Raw genomic sequence first — 22,950 nt, 5'->3', positions numbered from 1 at the left:
AAGGGCCTGAGAGAGGATAATGGTTTTGCTTATCAGCAGTGTCCAAGAGTGGGATATAGCTGGAGATAGAGTTTTGTAAGAGTAAATAAAGGTCAAAAGTAAGAGTAGCAGTTTAGGGTAAGAACATGGTGGTGGCCTTGACTATTCCATTGAAAGTCTACAGAATACTATTGGGAGCGAGGAGCCATTGGATTTCTTTTTAATATGGAATGTTACTTTCAGAGCTTCTCCAAAAGGAAAGTTAATATATATGATATGCAGGATATAGAATAAAAATCAAACCAGTAGTATGAAGTGTTAAAAAAATTTTTTTAAACTTTCACAGGTGGAAGTCCTTTTTAAGTAAGATTTTATTGAACCAAAACAAAAACACTGGTCTTAGGGCCAGCAGCACAGCTTGGTAGAAAAGACAGCATGTCCATTGTTCCAGAGTTTTGCAAGAGGTTTTTTATACATTAAGTTAGAGGGAAGGAAGAAGAAAGAAGTAGACTGAAATAATTTACATTAGTTTGGGGCAAGGGTAAGAGAAGGTGAAGTGGGGCCAGCTCTGGTGCACGTGCAGAGTTCGCATATAAAAATGTCCACTTTTGTAGATTGGCTGGAGGCAGCAGTCAGGAAATCCCATATATAAACAAGCAGAAGTTCTGTAGTTGAATTGGGACTGACTGAAAAAGTGGAAATAGCCACCTGGAAATTAATCCAAAGTTCCAACAGGCAGGACAGGAATGTAAGTAATCTTTTATTAGCTGGTTAACAGCCATTAGCAGACTAATATTTCTGTCTCTTTAACTCTCCATCCTCTAATTTAATTTAAAACATCTCAGAAACTATGGTGTCAAGTATGAGATTTATGGTGATGATCACTTAGTTATTCATATAATGTCAAATCACTGGGGTTTACATTTGAAACTAATATCTCTATGTCAACTAATTAAGAAATAAAAAATGATTTTTAAAAAATCAGAATTTTCTTGCTCCTGACAAGAAAATTATTTTATATTACTTCTGAAATATAAGAACTTGTTCATTCACGCCTTCCCCTCCAGTCCTACTACCTGATGCTACCCATAATTAAGTTTGGTGGGTTGTCTTCTAAAGTCAAATGCAAAGTTACTTAAACATTTATTTAACGTATATGTTTCCAAAATCTCTTGAAAATCATGATACAAAGTGTAAATTGCTATTACTGTGACATTTTTCTTTCTCAGTATATATAGGTAATATGTATATTTGATATATTAACTTTTTTTAATGCCTGCGTGATATTGACATGATTTATTTTAGTCACTTGTATGAGTATTTATTTTAGGTATTTGTCTATAAAACCAGTGCTTCAGTTGCTACCTTTTGTGAGAACTGCTCACAATAAAACACTGGGACAAAGGACCTCAGCAGCAAAGGGAGGCATTTATTCAGGAGTCTGCAGAGTCAGGAGCAAAATAGACAAACTGGTTTTATACTGACACACTTAGCTCCCCCTCCCCTCTCCTTTCCTCCTCCCCCATTTCTTTATTACTTTTTAATGCGGGTTCACAATCTAACGTGATTAACTGCTTAACTAAGGGTAATCTAGTTATAGGTCTATCTCCAATTTATTTACAAAGTTATCTAGCTACATTTTTCCATTTCTCTGTGTTTGGTGATGACAATCTTCCTCCTTTTGATCCCAGAGATATGTGTGAGGAGCTGCAGAATGTCATTTCCTCCCCCTTTTCCATGATTCGTCTGTTAATTATCTCCTACTGGTTTGGGAGTTACTGACTTCTTTGTCCCTTACACTTGTACAATCGGTTTTAACTAAACTGAGAAAAGGCTGGAGATGGACTACCTCTGGGGTTCAGTTTGACTCAGTGTAACAGATTATGAAGACCTGGGAATGAAGAAAAAGGAACAAGTAAGTAAAGGTCAAATCCTTATGACTTGGTGATCAGTTGGATATGGGCATCATCTGATAGTATTAAAGGTGACTCCAAAATGTCAGGTAACCGAACTGAATAAGAGAACAGTGACTATAGTGGAATTAAACATGGAAGCAGGTATGACCAGGAAAATCATGAGATTTATTTTCCAAAATCTATTGAGGTAAAGGTCACAGAGCGTATCAAGAAATTGCTGAAGAGGAAGTTGAATCTAAAGAGGTCTGAAGCAGTTATGGAATAGGGAAGCATGGAAGCCTGGATATGGTAAGAGGGAAGGAGAGATTGCTTTCCTAAGCACAAGCTTGGTGAGGTTAATTTTCCTTCTCTTTCTCACCCACATGGGCCCTGTGGTCACCGGATGCTGTTGTGCAAGTATAGCTCTCCAGTAGATGTGAGGAGCCAGAGCAAAACCTGTGGTGTATACATGGAGGCTGTTTCTCTTCCATAGACAGCAAAGGCTGTCACGCTGTCACATGGGTTTTCCTGGAATACTCAATTCCATTACATTGAATCTGTGTTTTGCCTAATACAGTGATTCTTAGTTTTGAGGGGAATAGTGGCTCCCTAGAAATTTTTATGAAAGTTATGAGCCATTATCACTGAAATCTTCAATCTCATTTTCTCAAAAAATAAAAAATATGAAGTTTAGCTAGATATTCCTGAATGTTCTCAGAACACTTGCAGAGTAATGACTCATGCTTTGATGTACATGCTAATCCCTTGGTCTTGTTGTAATGTAGGTACTGACTCCTCATTCAAAGGTGGGGCTGATAAAACTAATAGTTCCCACAGATCCTGGCAATTATAGGACCAACCTGAGGATCATTAGAACTTACAGAAATAAATCTGTTGATATCTAAAGATCTAGGCTTCAGTGCAATCCCATACGTTTTAGTTGTTTTCAAATAAGGTAGTCCCTGAACCAATAGGACCCGTAATCAGTAAATATAGAAACTAACATGTCACTCTCTCCTTGAAAAACTGGAGGTTGCAACCAGAGCTTAACCAAAATGCCTTCAACTCTTCAAAGCATAGTCATCCATACATTTAAACTGCAGCTCTGAAGCTGTGCCTTGGATGATGGATTCAGAGTACAAGTGCCTGTGTGAACAGCACTTCCCGTGTTCATGAGAGAAGTCCTTTGGAAAGAGAAAGGAGGGATGGGAAGGTCAGATGTGGAACGGAGACACATTGCTCTATGTATTTTTCAAGGTGTATGTACACAGACACCTATGTATTTATCTGTGTTGATGTGCATGTGTCCTTTATACTGTATCCTTGATTAGACTCCTCCCCTTCTTTCCCTTGGTATGTCCTTCCCGCTGGTCACTGTCAGTTTGTAAGAAACAAACTCATTCATTTTATTTTGCTTCTTTGTTTTTGTACATTAGCTTCTGCTTATAGGTGAGATCGTACATTATTTCCTTTTCACCTTCTGGCTCATTTCACTTATCATAATACTTTACAGTTCCATCCCTGCTGTCCCGAAGGATAGGCAATCCTTTCTTTCTGCTGCATAGTATTCTATTGTGTAAATATAACACTTTTTTTTTTTTTTTTTTAATCTACTCATCCACTTGTGGGCACTTAAGCTGTTTTGAGCACTTGGTTATTATAAACCGCACTATTATGAACATAGGGGTGCATCGGTTCTTTTGAATTGGTGTTTTAAGATTCTTAGAGTATCATCCCAGCAGTGGATTTGTTGGATCAAAAGGCAGTTCCATTTTTATTTTTTTGAGGAAATGCCGTACCATTTTCCACAGTGGCATCACCAGTCTGCATTCCCACCAGTAGTGCACTAGGGTTCCTTTTCACCACATACTGGCCAGCAATTGTTGTTTGTTGATTTGTTAATGATGGCCATTAGACAAGCATGAGATGGTATCTCACTGTGGTTTTAATTTTCATCTCTCTGATGACTAGTGATATTGAGCATTCTTTCTTATTTTTATGGGCCCTCTGTATGTCCTTCTCAGAGATATCCTTTTCCCATTTTTTAATTGGATTCTCTCCTGTTGAGTTGTATAAGTTGTTTATATATTTTGGAGATCAAACCCTTGTCTGAGGTCTCATTAGCAAATATGTTCTCTGAAGAAGACAGTTCCCTTTTAATTTTGCTGATGTTGTCTTTACCGGTGCAGAACCTTTTTAGTTTGGTATAGTCTCGTTTGTTTATTTTTTCCTTTATATCCCTTGCTCTAGGAGATACATTGTCAAAAATATTGCTCTGTGGATATCTGAAATTTTACTGCCTCTGTTTTTTTCTAGGCCTTTAATGGTGTCGTGACTTATGTTTTGTTTTTTATCTGTCTTGAGCTTAATCTGGTTTAGAGTTAATGTTGCTGGTTTAGTTTCCTTTTCTTACATGTACCTATCCAGATCTCCCACCACCATTTATTGAAGGGACTATTTTTACTCTATTTTATTCTGCCCTCTTTGTCAAATATTAATTGATCATGAAGACATGGGTTTATTTCTGGACTTTCTATTCTCTTCCATTGATCTATGTGTCTGTTTTTATGCCAGTCCCAGCCTGTTTTGATTACAGTAGCCTTGTAATACAATTTAATATTAGGTATTTAGATCCCTCCTACTTTGTTTTTCTTTCTCAAAATTGCTGAGGCTATACTGTGGTTAGTTATGAATCCATATAAATTTTTGAGTTTTTGGTCTATGAAAAATGTCATTGGTATTTTAATAGGGATTGCATTGGATCTATAGATTACATTGGGTATTGTGACATTTTAATTATGTTAATTGTTGCAATCCATGAACACAATATGTGCTGCCATTTATTTGTGTCTTCCTTAATTTCTTTCTTAATTGTTCTGTAGTTTTCCGAGTACAGGTCTTTTACCTACTTGGTTAAGTTTATTCCTAAGTACTTTATTTTTCTTGTTGCTATAATAAATGGGATTTTTTTCTAGTTTCTATTTCTGATATTTCATGTTGTGTACTGAAATGCCTTCAATTTATGAATATTGACTTCCTACCCTGCTATTTTGCCAAATTCACTTAGGAGGTTGAGTAGTTTTTCGGTGGACCCTACAGGGTTTTTATGTACACTATCATGTCATCTGCAAACAAAGACAGTTTTACTTACTTCTTTACATTTGTATGCCTTTTATTATTTTTCTTGTCCGGTTGCCGTGACTGGAACTTTCAAAACTTATGTTGAATAGACATGGTGAAAGTGGACACTTTTGTCTTATGCCCGATCTTAGAGAGATAGCTTTTAGTTTTTTCCCACTGAGTATGATGTTGGCTGTAGGTTTCTCATATATTGTCTTTATTATGTTGATGTATGCACCCTCTGTGCCCACTTTACTGAGTATTTTTATAATAAATGGGTGCTGTACTTTATGAGATGCTTTCTCCACATGTATTAATATGATTATGTGATTTTTTTGTCTTTCATTTTGATTAGGGGATGTCTTATATTTATTGATTTGCAAAAGTTGTACCATCCTTGCATCCCACTCGATCATGGTCTGTGATTTTTTAAAGTATATTTTATTGATTATACTCTTAGAGATGTCCGAATTTCTTTCCTCTTTGCTCCCCTCCACATATTACCACCCTTTCCCCCATCAGCCCCACTCCTTTAGTTCATGTCCATGTGTCATGCATGTAAGTTCCTTGGCTTCTTGATTTCCTATACTGTTCTTAACTTCCCCCTGTCTTTTTGCGCCAACCAATTATGCTTCTTAATCCCTGCAACACATCCCCATTTCTCCCCTTTCTACCTCCCAGCTGGTAACCCTCCAAATGATCCCCATACTTATGATTCTGTTCCTGTTCTGGGTCGCTTACTTGGATTTTGTTTTTATTTATTAGAATCAGTTGTTGATAGTTGTGAGTTTGTTGTCATTTTAGTGTTCATGTTTTTGATCTTCTTTCTCTTAAGTAAGTCCCTTTGACATTTCATTTAATAATAGCTTGGTGATGATGAATTTCTTTAGCTTTACCTTGTGTGGGGTGCATTTATCTGCCCTTCCAGTGTAAATGATAGCTTTGCTGGATAGAGTAATCTTGGTTGTAGGTCCTTGCTTTTCATCACTTTGAATACTTATTGCCAGCCCTTCTTGCTTGCAAAGTTTCTTTTGAGAAATCAGCTGATAGTCTTATGGGATACCTTTACAGGTAACTCTTTACTTTTCTCTTGCCTCTTTTAAGATTTTCTCTTTCTCTTTAACCTTTGGCACTTTAATTATGATGTGTCTTGGTATGGCCCTCTTTGAATCTAGCTTTTTTAGGACTTTGTGCTTCCTGGATTTGAGTATCTTATTTCCTTTGCCAATTTTAGGGAGTTCCCCTTCATTATTTTTTCAATAAAGTATTTATTTTCTTTCTCTTTCTCTTTTTTTTTTTTTGGCACCCCTATTGTAGGGAACCGCTCCTCGTGGTTTAGGGAATTGTAGCCCGGCCTGAGTATGACTGCTACCGGCATTCCAGTTGTGCTTGTCTTTTAGTCTCAACATAAGGCTGTGTATGAGACACTCAGCGTTCCCATGGGAATTGGATTTAAAGAATGCTTATTATGCTTTAGAACTTGCTCTGCTTTCTTTATGTGTAGTATAACATAAACAGTCTCTAAATAGGAATGTATGAAACCTTGCATCTAATGCCAGTGTGGTGTCAAGATGTTTGATAGACCCTCACACAGACTAGCCACTATACCCTCTGTACTAGTGCATGTAATCTGTTACTATCAACTGTAATGCTAACGCCCCCAAACTATTGATGATTCATGAATCTTGACCTTGTATCTCTCATGTGTATCCTCAATAAAAGGCATGAGGGAAGAAGGTCTAATTGCTGTTCTCCACTAGAGAAGCAGTCACCTTCCTTCCCCCAGACATAATAAAGTGTCCTGGGTAAAAGTTATTTCATCGGATATAATAAAGTTTCCTAGGTAAGAGTTTGTTCCCCCGTGGTCAGAAGCCTCTGCTAGACAGAGTGACTCCCAACCAAGCCTAGGTTGTGTGAGGCACATCCGCCTCACCTGTGATTCAGATGTTTGCACGTTTAAAGTTGTTCCAGAGGTTCCTAAGCCTCTACTCATTTTTTTCAAGTCTTGTTTCTTAATTCAGTACTGGTTGACTGTTTTTTGCTACATTCTTTTTTTTTTTTTTAAGATTTTATTTAATTTTATAAAAAGGGGAAAGGAAGGAGAATGAGAGGGAGATAAACATCAATATGTGGTTGCCTCTTGCACACCACGAACTGGGGACCTGGCCTGCAATCTGGGCATGTGCCCTGACTGGGAATTGAACCGGCAACCCTTTGGTTCATAGGCCAGCGCTCAGTCCACTGAGCCACACCAGCCAGGGCTGCTTCCTTATTTTCCATGTTTCCTTCCCTTCATCATTGGTTTCATGTGGTTTTTCATTCATTTCACTTAGCATAGCCTTCACTTCCCTTCTGCATTTGCGCTAGTCAAGCATATCTGTCCTGTCTGAGCATCTTTATAATCAGTGTTTCTAACTCTGCCTCTGTTAGGTGGGTTATCTTCTGATTGCTTAGTTCTTCCACTAGAACCTTGATCTGTTCCCTCTTTGGGGCCATACTTCTCTGTCTCCTCAACTTGACATCTTTCTGTGTTTGACTGTGTGTCTTAGAGCTGTTGCACCTATTATATTGTAAGGAGTGGAGCCTTAGGTGTTCATCAGTATAGGGCAACCCGTTTCGTCACGTTCTGATGCTTTATGTAGCAGCGACTGAGAGGGAACAATACCACTTGCTCAACACTTGCCCCTTTTTCAGGTACTCCTCCAACTTCTGTGTGTGTTTGGCCTCCCTTTTACTGTTGCCCTTGCTGTGTTTCCCAGAGTGGGTTGGCCTACAGTCATTCTAGAACCATGGACGGCCTCTAAACAACTGGCCTCTGCAGAGAGTCAGGCAGTTTCTTCTTCCACCGCAACCCCCACTGGTTTTCACAGACGCAATAAGTCTTATTTTTTTCTGGCACTGGAACTGTGAGCTGTGTGATCTGGTCTGGTGTTGGGAAGGCTCCCCAAGTGTCCTTCTGTACTTTTTTAAAGCGTGTGACTATGCTTTCCATACACCAGCCACAGCTACTGTCACCACTCTGCCTCCACACCACGTCCTCTGTACCCCAGCTCTGCCCCTCCTGCCTGTCCGAATGAGTATGTTTTCTTTATATCTTTGTTGGACTTTCATACAGCTCGATTATCCGGAACTTGTTGTTTCCAGTTTTTAGGTAGTTGTATTCCTGCTTAGTTGTGGAGGAAGATGCAGTGTGTCTCCCTTCCCTAAATCTTGGCCAGAAGTCCTGATCTTCTTAATGTATTGCTGGATCCTCTTAGCCAGTATTTTTTGGAGGATTTTAATATCTAAGTTCATCGGCAATACTGGCCTGTAGTTTTCTTTCTTTGTTGTGTCTTGACCTGGTTTTGGAATTAGGATGATACTGGCCTCATGAAAAGAATTTGGAAGTCATCCCGTCTCTTGAATTTTTTGGAATAGTTTGAGGAGGATAGGACTTAGCTCTTCTTAAATGTTTGGTAAAATTCACCTGTGAAGCCATCAGGTCAGTGGCCTTTGTTTGTTGGGATTTTTTGGATTACTGTTTCAATTTGGCTAGCTGTTATCAGACTATTCAGGCTTTCTGTTTCTTTCCATTTTATTTTTGTAATATTGTTTCTATAAATTTGTCTCTTTCACCCAGGTTGTCAAATTTCTAGACATATAGTTGTTCATAGTAATTTCTTACAATCTTTTGTATTTCTAGGTATTGGTTGTAATTTCTCCTCTCATTTCTGACTACTTATTTGGGTCCTTTCTCTCTTTTTCTTGATGATCCTGGTTAAAGACTTGTCAGTTTTCTTCATCTTTTGAAAGACTCAGACTCATGGATTTATTCATTCTTTGAATTGCTCTTTGTCTCTAGGTCATTTAATTCTCCTCTGATCTTGATTATTTCCTTTCTTGTACCTTGCTCTAGGGTTTGTTGTTTTTCCTCTCATTCCTGTAGGCATAAGGTTGGGTTGTCTGTATGAAATTTTGTATCTTTTTTAGGTAGGCATGTATTGCAATGAAATTCCCTCTCGTTACTGCCTTCATTGTATCCCATACGTTTTGGGCTATTGTGTGTTCATTTTAGTTTCTTTCCAGAAACTTTAGTAATTCTTCCTTGATGTAATCTTAACCAGTTCCTTGTTTAATAGCATGTTATTCAGTCTCCATGAGTTCAATTTTTTTTTCTTGAAGTTGCTTTCTAGTTTAAAGCCATTGTGATCTGAGAGAATGCTTGATATGACTTAAATTTTTTTAAATTAGTAGACTCTTGTTTTCTGTCCTACCATGTGGTCTATTTTTGAAAAATTTCCATGTTCACTTGAAAAGAATGTATATTTTGCTTCTTTGGGGTGAAAGGTTCTGTATATATCAATTAAGTCCATTGATATGAGTGTCATTGAGTGCCATGACATCTTTCTTGAATCTTTGTTTGGAGAATCTATTCATTGTTGACAGTAGTTGTTGAAAGTCCCCTACTATAAGTGTGTTGTCATCTATATCTTTTTCTGAAGTCCTCTGAGATTTTCTTTATGTATTTCAGTGCTCCTATGTTTGCTGTTTATATGTTTACAATGATTATATTTTCTTGAAGAATTCTTCCCTTAAGTACTATGAAATGTCCTCTGTCTTTTTTTTATGGCCTTTGTTTTGAAGTATATTTGTCTGATATAAGTATTGCTAGAGCAGCTTTTTTTTTTTTTTCCATATCCATTTGCTTGGAATATTTTTTTCCATCCCTTCACTTTCAGTCTGTGTAGATCTTTCGTTCTGAGGTGGTTTCTTATAGACAGCATACATGTGGATAGTGTTTTCTTATTCATTCAGCTACCCTATGTCTTTTGATTGGGACATTTAGTCCATTTACATTTAAGGTTACTCTTGATAGGTACTTATTCAATGCCTTTTTTTTCCCTCTGTACCTGTGTACCCTCCTTTCTCTCTTTTGTTTCTTTTTCTTATTAAACTATTCCCTTTAGCATGTCTTGCAGTGCTGGTTTCGTGGAGATGTATACTTCTATCCTTTTGTCTAGGAAACTCCTTATATCACTTTCCATTTTGAATGAGAGCCTTGTTGGGTATTGTAGCCTTGTAGGCCTTTGCTTTTCAATGCTTTGAATATCTTTTGCCATTCCCTTCTGCTTTGTAGTGTTTTTGTTGAGAAATTAGCTGATAGTCTTTTTGGAGCTCCCTTATATGTTATTAGCTGTTTCTTTCTGCCTTTAAGATTCTTTCTTAGTCTTTGATTTTGCCATTTTAATTATGATGTGTCTTGGAGTAGACCTCTTTGGTTCATCTTCATTGGGACTGTCTGTGATTCCTGGACTTGTATGATCTTTTCTCTTACCAAGTTAGGAAAGTTTTCTGTTATTACTTTTTCAAACAGGTTTTCTATCACTTCCTTCTCATCTTCTTCCTCTCGTGTCTCTATTATATGGATATTACTACATTTCATGTTGCCCTGCATGTCCCTTAACCCCTCTTTATTTTTTCTGAGCTTTTTTTCATTTGATTGCCCTGGGAATTTTTTTCTACTTTGTTCTCCAGCAGGCTGATTTGATCCTCTGTTTCATCTGTCCTGCTTTTAATTTTGGCAATTGTATTATCCATTTCCTCCTGATCTTATTGTTATTTTCTGTGTCCTTTTTCATGCTGGTGCAGTTTTAGTAAGTTCTTTGTAGTTTCCCTGTAGTTCTTTGTCGTTCTCACTGACCTGGTTGAACTTCCTTATGTTAGGGTTAAAAAAAAGAAGGCAGTGACTCTCAAACCAGTAGGAGATAATTAACAGATGAATCATGGAAAAGGGTGAGGAAATGACATTCTGCAGCTCCTCACACATATCTCTGGGATCAAAAGGAGGAATTTTGTTATCAAAAACAGAAATGGGAAGATGTAGCTAGATAACTTTCCAAATAAGTTGGAGATACACCTATAACTAGATTACCCTAAGTTAAACACACCCTGAGTTAACTAGTTAATCCTGTGAGATTTTGAACTCAGATTAACCAGTAATGGAGAAACTGGGGAGAGGAAGCTAATTGCATTAGTATAAAACCAGCTTTCTTTGTCTACTTTGCACGTACATGCTCCTGGCTGGTGGTGCGCCTGACTCAGACTCGTGAATAAATGCCTCGCTTTGCTGCTGAAGTCCTGTGTCCCAGAGATTTATTGTGAACGTTTCTCACACTTATAACCATTATTTTGAACTCAAGGTCTGATAGTTTGCCTCAGTTTCATTTAGCACTCTTTTCGGGTATTCCTCTTTTCCTTTGGGGGGTGGTGGTGGTTTCTTTTCTACCCATTTTTAGGTTACTCTTCTTGTTTCTGCATATTAGATATGTCTGCTTTGCCTCACCGAATTTCATGTGCCTTTCTGTTAAGAGTCTTGTGGGTCTCGGTGTGCAGTCCCTTTGAGTTTCTGAGCTTGATGCTCTTGGGCTGCCCTTTATGCTGTTTATGTGGGCCGTCTGATTTTAATTGGGTTTTGGATGTTGATGGGTCGTTCTTAAGTGGGGCCTTCCTTCCAACTGGTTGACAAGATTCACTCTGCCCACCATATCTTGTATACTGTTGTACAGATCTGTCAGAACAAAACCAAACAGCCCAGGGAACAGATCCACACCTGCAAAAATAACCCCCACCCACAACCACCCTATCAACTACAAGTAAGTCAATATTAATAAAGGTGTAAAGAGATTTAGACTATAATAAGAAAGGAAAAGCAAATATGAGGTGACTGCGAAAAGTGATTGTACGACTGTAGAGGGAGGAGGAATGTTTAGGGAATGTAGATGAGGCAAAGTTAAAAGGAAAGTGAAATTTACATCATGAGTAAAATTGAGATTGGGGAAGATAGAATGGAGTAAGAGAAAGAAAGTGTATAGTATTAGGTTTAAACCAAAATTCTTTAAAAATTATATATAAAGATACATACACTTGGAGAAAAATTTAAAAAATGAGAATCATTAAATTATATATATACAACAATTAATACGGAACTAATTAGAGGTAAAGATCCACCACAACATTCTCAACATCAAATGAGCTAAGATTTTTATAGATGGGTTGGGGATCAGAGAGAGAAGAGAATCGAGGGAGAAGGAATACTGAAAGCGATGAATGAAAATAAGACTAAGATAGGGATAAATTTACATTTAAAATGAAAAATAGGAAGTTTAGAAGGAAGACAAGATGGAGTAGGAGAGGGAAACGATAAATTTTGAGATTTAAAATACAAAAATACAGGCTATCTAGATATGAGCTTGAAGAATTGTATCAACAATCACCTTATCCGCATCTGCTGGGCAAATATTGATAAAGGTATAGAGGTAATAAGGGTATTTTAAGTACAGGGAAAAGATCTTGAGATTGCTAATGACGATCACAAATGGTTTGAGGTCCAGGAGTAGGGAGAAATAGTAACAGTGCAGAATGGAAACAGGTTGTAGCTGGAGAGAAAATAGAATTTAACCCAGGATAAAAGAAAGGAAGAAGGGAAAATGGTGTAATGAATTATATAAATGATCCCTGAAACTATAGTCTTGGGAAAATGGTGTAAAAGAAGGGAAGAGCAGTATATAAGGTTTGAAATAAGCTATAATATAAAACTTGGTGACATATTAGGCCCAAACTTGAAGGGCAATATTTGAATGTTAAAGAGCTATGCAGCAGAGAAGTTTGCATTTTGTTGCGCCTGTCTCTCTTCTCTCTTCTCTGCTGGCATTAGTAGATCAGGGCTTGAGGAACTGTGTAGCTCCTGGTGTGTGGTGAAGGGCCTTTTCAGAGCATTTTCTTCTTTCCACTGAGGAAATATTCCCAGCAGGATACTCCTGAGCCTGGGATCCTGCAGGAAGAGGGTAGGTTAACCTGTCTATGTGGAGATCTAGCTGGAAGGTTCAAAACTCTGGCATTCAGCTCTTGCCTCCCAATCCTGAGTGTGTTGCTCTCTCCCTGGTGGCTCTGCTGAACGAACTCTCCTCTTATAACAGCCCCGTTCTGAGCCCTGCTGGGTTAGGTCCTCCCCACTGTCCCTGCAGTGCACTCTAGTCTTATGAGTTTTTGTTTAGCAGTAAGTAGTAACACTGTGCCTGCATGCACGTGTGCAAGCCCAGGGTCCCTGCTGGGTCTCAGGTCTTGCCTCAGCTCTCCTTTCAAAAAGAGTCTCCGTATAGCCCCCATGCTGGAACACCCATCCCTGGGGGCCCCATTCTCCGTGTGCTCTCCCTCCCCCAAAATCTCTCACACTCAGGCCTGGGCTCCACTTTCCTCAGCTCCCACAGTTTCATACAAAGATTCTCATTGGATCCTTCCTGGAAAGGAAAGGCTCTGTGGTGATAACAGTAACATTGGGCATTGGTGCAGTGTTGACTCTTCTCCCTACAGAGATCTTTAGCCTGCGCCAGGCCTGCTCCCACTGAACAGTTTCTAGGGCCTGCACCTCGCAGGCCTCTCTCCACCCGGTTCCTCACAGCTTCAGAGCGGATCCGCAGCTGCCTCTACACAGTGCAGCCAGAAGCACTGGGCTGGGCAGCCATGGCGGTTCCGCTCTGAAGGCAGAGGCTGCCGGTCTGTGCCCACACCTGCACAGTCCCTACATTCTATCTCGTGTTCGCACTTCCTCAGAGCTGCTCACTCACTCTGCCCTGTGTTTTTACTCCAAGTATGGTCTGTGATGGTAGCAAGTAAGACAGGGCTGCTAGCTATTCTACCGCCATCTTGCCACCACCCTATAATTATTTTTAAAGTACTGTGTAGTGTCAAGGGTAGTAATCTTTATTCCTAGACTTCTCTTTTGGAAATAATAAATTTTGATTTCTCTTGCAGCACCAAAATGGTTCATCAAGTTCCAGAAAACATTGATTTTCCTGCAGAAGAAGAGAAAATCCTGCAGTTCTGGTCTGAATTTAATTGTTTTCAAGAATGCTTAAAGCAGTCAAAACACAGGCCAAAGTATGTGAATTTCTTTGGTAAAGGTAGAGTCATTAAGAATAATCATTTCTTAGGCTATGTTCCATTAAGGCAGGAAATTTTTTATTCACCCTTGTACTACCAGAGTCTCCAAGCTCTACATAGTGGATACTCCCTGTTGTAAATGTACATTGACTGGATGAGTTCTTAATTAATAGATGAGATTGAGTTTCTTTAAGAGATCTTCTGAACAGATTAACTTGAATGTTCTAATAAATTTCAGATGTTAAAAGCCATTTAAATTTGGACCATTATTAACTAGAGTTCACATTATCGCCCTCTTTGTTTCCACTTTACTCATTATCACCACCTCATTTAAGTACTTAGACTGGTAGTAGCCTTCTGTTAGGGTACTTCTTGTCCGTATTGTTCTCCCATTCACCTACAGACCAGTCCTTTTTTTTAATCATTTGTCTCATGCTCAGAAACTTTGAGATAGGCATTTTTTGCCCTATTTTACTGATAAATAACTTAATTGTTCAGATTTGGTTGAATAACTTGGATTATGTTGTAAGACTGATCAGTGAAGAATGGGTGGCCCAATGGAGGCCTCTCCACCTCTCTCGTAACTAGCTTTTTGAAGGCAAGGCTTCCAATAAATATCTAATTGGCTACCTGAATTTTCTGGTCTCATTGCTTTTCTTCTTGAAGACTACTGTGCCAAGAGCCATCTATAGAAAAATGTAATAAATTTTTGCTGTCCTTTTAAAAGTAACAACATATTTTTATTACATCTGTTAGATTTACTTTTTATGATGGGCCTCCTTTTGCAACTGGACTGCCTCACTATGGACATATACTTGCTGGTACAATTAAAGATATAGTTACAAGATATGCTCACCAGAGTGGGTTTCACGTTGACAGAAGATTTGGATGGGATTGTCATGGCTTACCTGTGGTATGTTGGAGTCACCAGCCTTATGTTTTGATTTTTTTTTTTTTAATAAGCATTAGATTTTATTATTTATATAAGTATGATGAATTTTTACTATAATCAGACTTCCTTCTTCATTTATATAGATTTTCTGAGAATTAATGTTTTAAAATATTTTTTATTTCTAGAGTTGCTGGATTTTATTTGTTTTATAGGGCAGGGTTATTGACAATCTCACTGTAAATTTTCAGGAATATGAAATTGATAAGCTACTGGGAATCAGAGGACCAGAGGATGTAGCCAAAATGGGAATTGTGGAATATAACAAGCGGTGCCGAGCAATTGTGATGAGATATTCTACTGAGTGGAAGGTATGTTCAGTTATTTTCAGAAGAAGAAACAGAAACTATAAATTTAAATGGGAGTTTAAATGCTTTATGGCCTTTTGTACTTCTTTGGTGTCCCCAAAAGTATGGTTGTCTGTGTGAGGTTGTAACATAAGAAAGGTCAACCATCCTTTTTCAAGGAACTTCCACCTCCAAACCTAATGCTTGGATTGTAGCTTGAACTGAAGCCTCTCCTATTTCTGTGTGCTTGATTAGCCTTCCATATTTAATCCTTTACCTTCCCTTAGAATATGACAGGAATCAGGCTGTCCTAGCATATAGATTAACTTGGATGTTGTAATAAAAAAAATTCAGACATTGAAATGAATTCTAATTTGCACCCGTCTTGCCCAATCCTATTAGTAGTAGAACTCCCACAGCTGGTATTGGTAACTGTCAAATGCTGTCAGAGCAAAGGTACTCAACTCCTTATTTTTTCCCTGGCCCTCAATTATTGGGTAGACAAAAAAGTTTGCATGCTTTTTTTTTTTTCCTCCTTCAGTAAAATAGACACATATTTTCATTTTCACCAATAACTATTGATTTGGATATTTATGTCGGCTCTCTCCCATGTGATATAACATTGATTGTTCTCAAGTAATGTCTCAATTTGATTGTTACCAACTTCAACTGGTATACCCAAACATAGAGCATCATCCAGCAAGAAATCTCCAGCATGAAACTTGACAAATCTCTTTAGTCACATTTGATCAGTCACAGTATCTTCTCCATACACTGCGCGAATCTTTTTGCATATCAGTTGCTGTTTTAAAATCTTTCTTGAAATAAGAAAGCATAACTAATATTATTAAAATGGTTACACAAAAATTCATCAACTTTTGTTTTGTTTTTAATGCACACTGATATGACAACTTCACAATATAGTCTTAACAAATTGTTTTGAATGAAGTTAAAATTGACATCTTAGCTCTGCTATATAGCCATCTTACAGGGGAAAAAAAAAACAAGCTTTTGGTCAACCCAATGGTTTTTTTGTGAAATTTTAAAATATCTGGCTTTTGTTTTTTTTCATCTTTGACTTCTCAAAATTGCTGTTCTTTTTTTATTTAAGTATATTTTATTGATTATGTTGTTACAGTTGTCCCAATTTCTTTTCCCTTTGTCCCCTCTTCCCAATACCCACCTTCCCTCCAGCAATCCTACCCGCTTTAGTTCATGTCCATGAGTCAGTCATGCATATAAGTTCTTTGGCTTCACCCTTTCCTATATTATTCTTAACTTTCCCCTGTCTATTTTGTACCAATCAATTATGCTTCTTAATCCCTGCAACACATTCCCATTTCTCCCCCTCCACCATCCCAGCTGATAACCCTCCAAATGATCCCCATACCTATGATTCTGTTCCTATTCTGGTTTGCTTAGTTGGATTTTGCTTTTATTTCTTAGATTCAGTTGTTGATAGTTGTGAGTTTGTTGTTATTTTAATGTTTATAGTTTTGATACTCTTTTCCTTAAGAAGTCCCTTTGAAATTCCATATAATAATGGCTTGGTGATGATGAACATCTTTAGCTTTACCTTGTCTGGGAAGCACTTCATCTGCCCTTCCATTCTAAATGATAGCTTTATCGGATGGAGTAATCTTGGCTGTAGGTCCTTGCTTTTCATCACTTTGAATACTTCTTACCAGTCCCTTCTTGCCTGCAAAGTTTATTTTGAGAAATCAGCTGATAGTCTTATTAGGCACCCCTTTCTACATAACTCTTTTCTCTTGCTTTTAAGATTCTCTCTTTATCTTGAACATTTGGCATTTTAATGATGACGTGTCTTGGTGTGGTCTTCTTTGGGTCTAGATTCTTTAGGAATTTGTGCTTTTTGGACTTCTATATCTATTTCCTTTGCCAAATTTGGGGAGTTTTCCTTCATTATTTTTTCATATAAGTTTTCAACTTTTTGACCTTGCTCTTCTTCTGGCAACCCTATGATTTGGATGTTGGCACCTTTAAAGTTGTCCCAAAGGTTCCTAAGCCTCTCCTCGTTTTTTTCAGTTTTTTTTTCCTCATTCTATACTGGGTGACTGTTTTTTTCTTCCTTATATTCCAAATCATTGATTTGAACCCCATTTCCTTCCCTTCACCATTGGTTTTGTGGATTTTCCTCATTTCATTTAGCATAGCCTTCCCTTATGCGTTTGCTATATTTAAGCATATCTGTCAAGTCTATGAGCATCTTTATCACCAGTGCTTTCAACTCTATGTCTGTTAGGTTGGCTGTCTCCTCGTTGCTTAGTTCTCTCACTGAAACCTTGATCCATTTCCTCTTTTGGGCCATACTTCTCTGTCTCTTCATCTTGACAGGCTCTTGTGTTCCTTTGCCTCTGTGTCTTAGGTAGAGCTGTCAATACCTGTTACATTGTAAGGGGCGGAGCCTTAGGTATTATCAGTATAGGGGACCAGTTTCACCACATTGTGGCACTGTGTGTGGGCATTTATACTTCCGTATGGGACTGGTATCTCTCTAGCTGTTGCCCTGGCCGTCAATCCCAGCGTGGGTGGGTCTGTGGGCGTTCTAGGATTATGGAGCCCTTTAAACAAGCAGACTCTACCAATACACCAGCCGTTTCTTCCTCTGCCCCAACCCCTACTGGTTTGCACAGTCAGAAGCAATGAGGCTATATTTTCCCCAGTGCTAGGAGCACCACCCAGGGGTCCCTCCCTACTTTTTAAAAACGTTTGACTGCACCCCCCGGCAGCCTGCGACCACCAGACTGTGTCCTCTTCACCCCGGCTCTGCCCTACTACCTGTCTAGAAGAGTATTTCTTCTTTCTGTCTTTGTTTGTTGGACGTCCATGCACCTCGATTTTCTGGAACTTCTGGTTTTCTCTAGTTTTGAGTTAGTTGTATTGCTTCTTTGTTGTGGAGGGAGATGCAGCGTGCCTATCTGGGCCAGAAGTCCCTCAAAATTGCTATTCTTCAGAGTTCCCTAGTCTGCCAATGGCGTCAGACTTCAAACATCTCATGATCAAATCAAATGTCAAATCTTAACAAGTCTCAATATCTCTTATTTAGTCATTTATTTTACTTTAATTCCTACAACCCTTTTCTAACCTCTTACCTGGTCTCATGTTCATGTTCTTTTCACCACCCTGCCAAGTTATTTCTCCCACAAAACTGCTGATCTTGCTTTTCTCTCCTCAAAACATTGAGTGACTTATCTTCATTGAACAATAACATTTTATTTTTAATTAGCTCTTAATATCAGACATTTCTTTTTTATTTAGTTTAGGTTTTGCATTTTTGGAAAGAATGCTTCAGAATTGACATCATACCCTTCTTAGTCTTATCATATCAGGCTCTGTGATATTAATATCTCGTTGGTGTTGTTAACTTTAGTTACTAAGGTGAATTCTGTCAGGTTTTTCCATTGTAAAGTTGGGATTTTTTCCTTTCAAATTAATCATTTTTACAGATATCTGTTTCTTATACTTTAAGTTAGTAGTTTTGGTACCTGTTAATGATTCTTGCCAGCGACACAATACTTGTGGTGTTTTCCATATGGTAGTTGTGGTACACTTTAAAGGCATAGTAATACTTGTAAATAACATTATGTACAGGATGAATGCTGGAAAAGAACTGGTCTATACCTTACATAGTGTGTTGATTGCAATATAGATTAACTTGAATCATTGATTGTTGTATTTTTTTAGAATTATTGTATGTGGTGATAAAGAAGTAAAACACATTCGCCCTGGTTAGTGTGGGTCAGTGGTTTGAGTGCAGGCCTGCAACCCACCGTCTTCAGTTCAATTCCCAGTCAGAGCTAATGCCTGTGTTGCAGTCCAGATTTGCAGTTGGGGACGTGCAAGAGCAACCTGTTTCTCTCATCAGTGTTTCCCTCTTTTTACCTCCCATCCCCGCTCCCTAGAAATCATTAAATAAAATATTTTTTTAGAAATAATACTTTAAAAAAGGAAGTAAAACACATTGAGGTACAATAACAAAATAACATTCTTTAATAACTAATTTTTATATTTTTAAGTCTACTGTTACCAGACTTGGCCGATGGATTGACTTTGACAATGACTACAAAACTCTGTATCCAGAATTCATGGAATCTGTCTGGTAGGTTTATTTGAAATTGTATTATAATGAATATTCTGTTACACAGGGGTGGGCAAAAGTAGATGTACAGTTGTTCAATTGGAAAATGCGGTAATAAATCAAGGATAAACTTTTGCATACTCACAGCTGTAAACCTACTTTTGCTAACCCCTGTATTAGTGGAGTGATGATGAGTTGTTGTTTTTAAGACTTAAATCTTCTTTTTTAGAGCTCTTGAGGTTCACTGCAAAATTGAGAAGGAGGTAAAGGCATTTCCCATATGCCTTTGTAACCCCACTTTTATCAGCATCCCCCACCAAAATGGTACATTTATTACAACTGAGCCTTCACTGAAACCTTATAATCACCCAAAGTTCATAGTTCACTTTAGGGTTCACTGTTGTTAAACATTCTGTGGTTTTGGGTAAGTGTGTAATGAGATGTATCCATCATTCTGTTATCATACAGAGATTTTGTTTTGAATTCAGTTAATTTTGCATTTTAGATAGATAATAAGATATGCATGTAATAGCCCCAGAAAATTGAGCCACAAGCTGCAGTCAAATACATTAGTGTTTCTGCATCAGATCATAATAAATCACACAATTGTAGGCAAAGATGTGGAGAAAGGGAATCCTTGTGCATTTCTGGTGGAACTTGAAATTGGTGCATCCACTATGGAAAACAATATGGAGGTTCCTTAAAAACCCTAAAGGTAGAACTATTTTGTAACCCAGCAATTCCCCTTCTGGTTATTTATCAGAAGAAAGTGAAAACACTGTTTCAAGAAGATACATGCATGCCTCTGTTCATTGCAGCATTATTAACAATATCCAAGATATGGAATCAACTTTAGTATCCATGGATAAAGAAGATGAGATGCCTATATACAATGGCATATTACTAAGCCATAAAAATAAAGAAGATGATCTTACCATTTGTGACAACATTCACAGACCTAGAGTGTATAATGCTAAATGAACAAACAACTCACAGATAAACAGAACAAATTGATGGTTGCTAGATGGGAGTGGGGTTAGGAGGCTGGTTGAAAAGGGCAAAGGGATTAAGAAGTACAAATTGATGGTTACAAAATAGTCACAGAAATGTAAAGTATAACAGGGAATATAGTCAAAAATATTTTAATAACTGTATGGTTCCATGTGGGTACTAGAATAATCAGGGTGAGGGAGTTACTTCATAAATTATAAATGTCTTACCGCGATGCTGTCTGTACACCTGAAACTAATGAAATAATATTGAATGTCAATTGTAACTGAAAATAAAAAATATAAATGACCTGATAATCAGTTAAAGTTTTTTTGCCAAATTGATTGGTATAAAATTTAGGGATGTGGTTCCAGGTGTTTGTTTTTGAAGGGATTAAGTCTAAGAGATTGTGTGCTTGAATTTTATACCAAGAGAAAAGTATAGTGCAGTAACTGTTACATAACTGTTTCAAAATGGGTTTTACTTATTTATTGTTAAAAGACAACTGTTGCAATGCCAGTTTTGATACCTGATTTAACTTAAGCCTGCTACTATAGTCTGAAAATCATTACATATTATTAATGGGTAAACAGGCAGCATTAAGGTTATAAAATGCCCTCTATACATTACTCAGGTAAATTATACATAATTACAGGTGAGTTGCAAAGTTATTTTATAGGAAGCACACTGCATTGTGGGTGCTTGTGGCTTGTATTACCTTCCTATCTACCTGTTCACATTTCTTTTAGTCATTATCTGTTGTACATGCTTAGCAGATATCCTTTGCCTTTGTGGAGCAAGACACCTTGGGCAGTTCTCAGACCATTTGATTCTGATGTGATCCTGTGGATGCATCTCCAAACCCATGTACCTAAAGGTAGAAGTTGATCAGATTCTCTGACATGCCAGGGACTTTGGGAAGGAGGCTTCCTATTCACTGAGCAGCTGAGTTTCTTATGATTATAGAATCTAAAAACCAGGCTTTGTGTTAAACATCTGAAAAAGAAGGTATATTTATGCTCTAGATTGGAGCTGTTGATCACTTAAATGTGACAACTGTGGTCAAGAAGCTAAATTTCTAATTTTAATGATTTTAAATGTGCACCCATGGCTAGTATCTACTTGTTGGAAACTACAGCTCTGCATCACACTTATTAATTCACAGAAAACATACTGAATCAAGGGAAAACAGCTTTTAAAGTTTGTTGGTATTAAGATGTTAATGTTTCCGAGGTGCATCTTAGCATATAAAATAGACATAGGGTGAATATAAAAAATAGGTGATACCTTTAATAATGACAGCATTAATAATGGTAATAATTTAGACTGAGTTGGTGCTTTCGAGTTGGTAAAGTAGTTTCGCGTGGTCCTTTTTGTCACCTATGCTGCAGTGTTGCCTGGAGTGGCTGGGTTGAGCACCATGACTTCTGCTCTGGGTACCTATCTACATCAACCAAACTGTTACTGTTATTACTTCTTATATTTTTTAAAGATTTATTTACTTAGAGGAGAAGGAGAGAAACACCAACGTGTGGTTGCCTCTTGAGTGCCCCCAGCTGGGGACCTGAACCGCATCACAGGCATGTGCCCTGACTGGAAATCCAACTGCTGACCCTTTGGTTCACAGGCTGGTGCTCAATCCACTGAGACACACCAGCCAGGGCTCTTAATACTTCTGATGAGAGAATGATAATGGGAACACTGAAATGTTTTGACCAGACCATTAATTTGATTTTGGATGAAAGCCATGAATGAGGGTTCAGCTCTTCGCAGGGAATAGAACAAGTGGTACTAAATTTATATATCATAAGAGATGTCAATATTGCGGTCATTGGAGAAATTTAATAAACATTCTGTGTTTGATTTGGGAAATATTCGAGTAGAACCTCTGAACTCAGTTGCACACTGAGGAAGAATTATATAAACTGGACATCTGAAGTTTTTTCTAGAAACTGATTATTCTGAGGATGTGCAGAATTTTTATGACTAATAGTGCAATTTGACTCCATATTTATTCATTGTACTATGGTAAGTAAACTAATTTTTTTTCACATTTTCCTATAATAAACTCTTCCTTTTCTGCCTAGAATAGTAAAGGAGTTCCCTGTGAATTTTCCCACCTCATGAAAAGAGTCCTGTGAATTGGGTTATGACCCTATCTGGGGTAAAGGCAAGTGGTCACAAATTGCCTGGGATCATGTAGCTAGTTTTATGGCTTTTAGGCTTAAAAACTGGGTCTTAAAATAATTAATCTGACACTTTCTGTAATCCCCTATGAGTATTCTACCTCAAAGTATATACTTTAAGATTGAGTTTAACTTTGGGAAATTTGTTATAAACATCACTTTTTAAACTTTATTTAAAGCCAAAATATGCCATAAAAATATACCGTTTTCATAAAAATCTATAATAGCAAAGGTGTGGGGGTTTGATTGATTTATTGTGACAAACAGGCAGTAACTGGATTATAAAGAAAATTTTTATTTTATTTTTTTAAGTATATTTTATTGATTATATTGTTACAGTGGTCCCAATATTCTTCCCTTTGCTCCCTTCTGCCCTGTAATCCCCTGCCCTCTAGCAATCCTACCTCTCTTAGTTCATGTCCATGGGTCATGCATATAAGTTCTTTGGCTTAGCCCTTTCCTATATTATTCTTAACTTCCCCCTATTTTGTACCAACCAATTATGCTTCTTAATCCCTGCACCATT

At 37.7% G+C, this 22,950-nt stretch overlaps 1 protein-coding gene, 1 non-coding gene and 1 pseudogene across 5 annotated transcripts in view; all 3 read left to right on the top strand.

The window, feature by feature from the left end:
- The window catches only part of IARS1 (isoleucyl-tRNA synthetase 1), a 120,178-nt gene that overhangs the window by 2,273 nt on the left and 94,955 nt on the right, over positions 1–22,950 (top strand). For 3 of the 4 annotated variants that reach the window (XM_090273932.1, XM_090273931.1, XM_090273929.1), the window contains exons 2-5: positions 13,785–13,910; positions 14,670–14,826; positions 15,054–15,173; positions 19,187–19,269. In XM_090273932.1, coding sequence (XP_090130058.1) covers positions 13,792–13,910; positions 14,670–14,826; positions 15,054–15,173; positions 19,187–19,269 — 479 coding nt within the window. In that variant the 5' untranslated portion in view covers positions 13,785–13,791. Of the gene's footprint in view, positions 1–11,569; positions 11,627–13,784; positions 13,911–14,669; positions 14,827–15,053; positions 15,174–19,186; positions 19,270–22,950 lie in introns of those variants that run through there. The other variant, XM_090273930.1, reaches the window with a different exon arrangement.
- LOC150012687 (small nucleolar RNA SNORA84) lies at positions 2,262–2,396 on the top strand. Its single transcript, XR_016511071.1, has one exon. It is a non-coding gene; the product is annotated as a small nucleolar RNA SNORA84 (small nucleolar RNA).
- On the top strand, positions 21,659–22,147 carry LOC150012686 (U6 snRNA-associated Sm-like protein LSm8; annotated as a pseudogene).

The sequence above is a fragment of the Furipterus horrens genome, unplaced genomic scaffold, assembly GCF_987537825.1.
Source record: "Furipterus horrens unplaced genomic scaffold, mFurHor1.1.pri manual_scaffold_4, whole genome shotgun sequence".
NCBI lineage: Eukaryota > Metazoa > Chordata > Mammalia > Chiroptera > Furipteridae > Furipterus > Furipterus horrens.
This window is presented reverse-complemented; position numbering and strand designations above follow the sequence as displayed.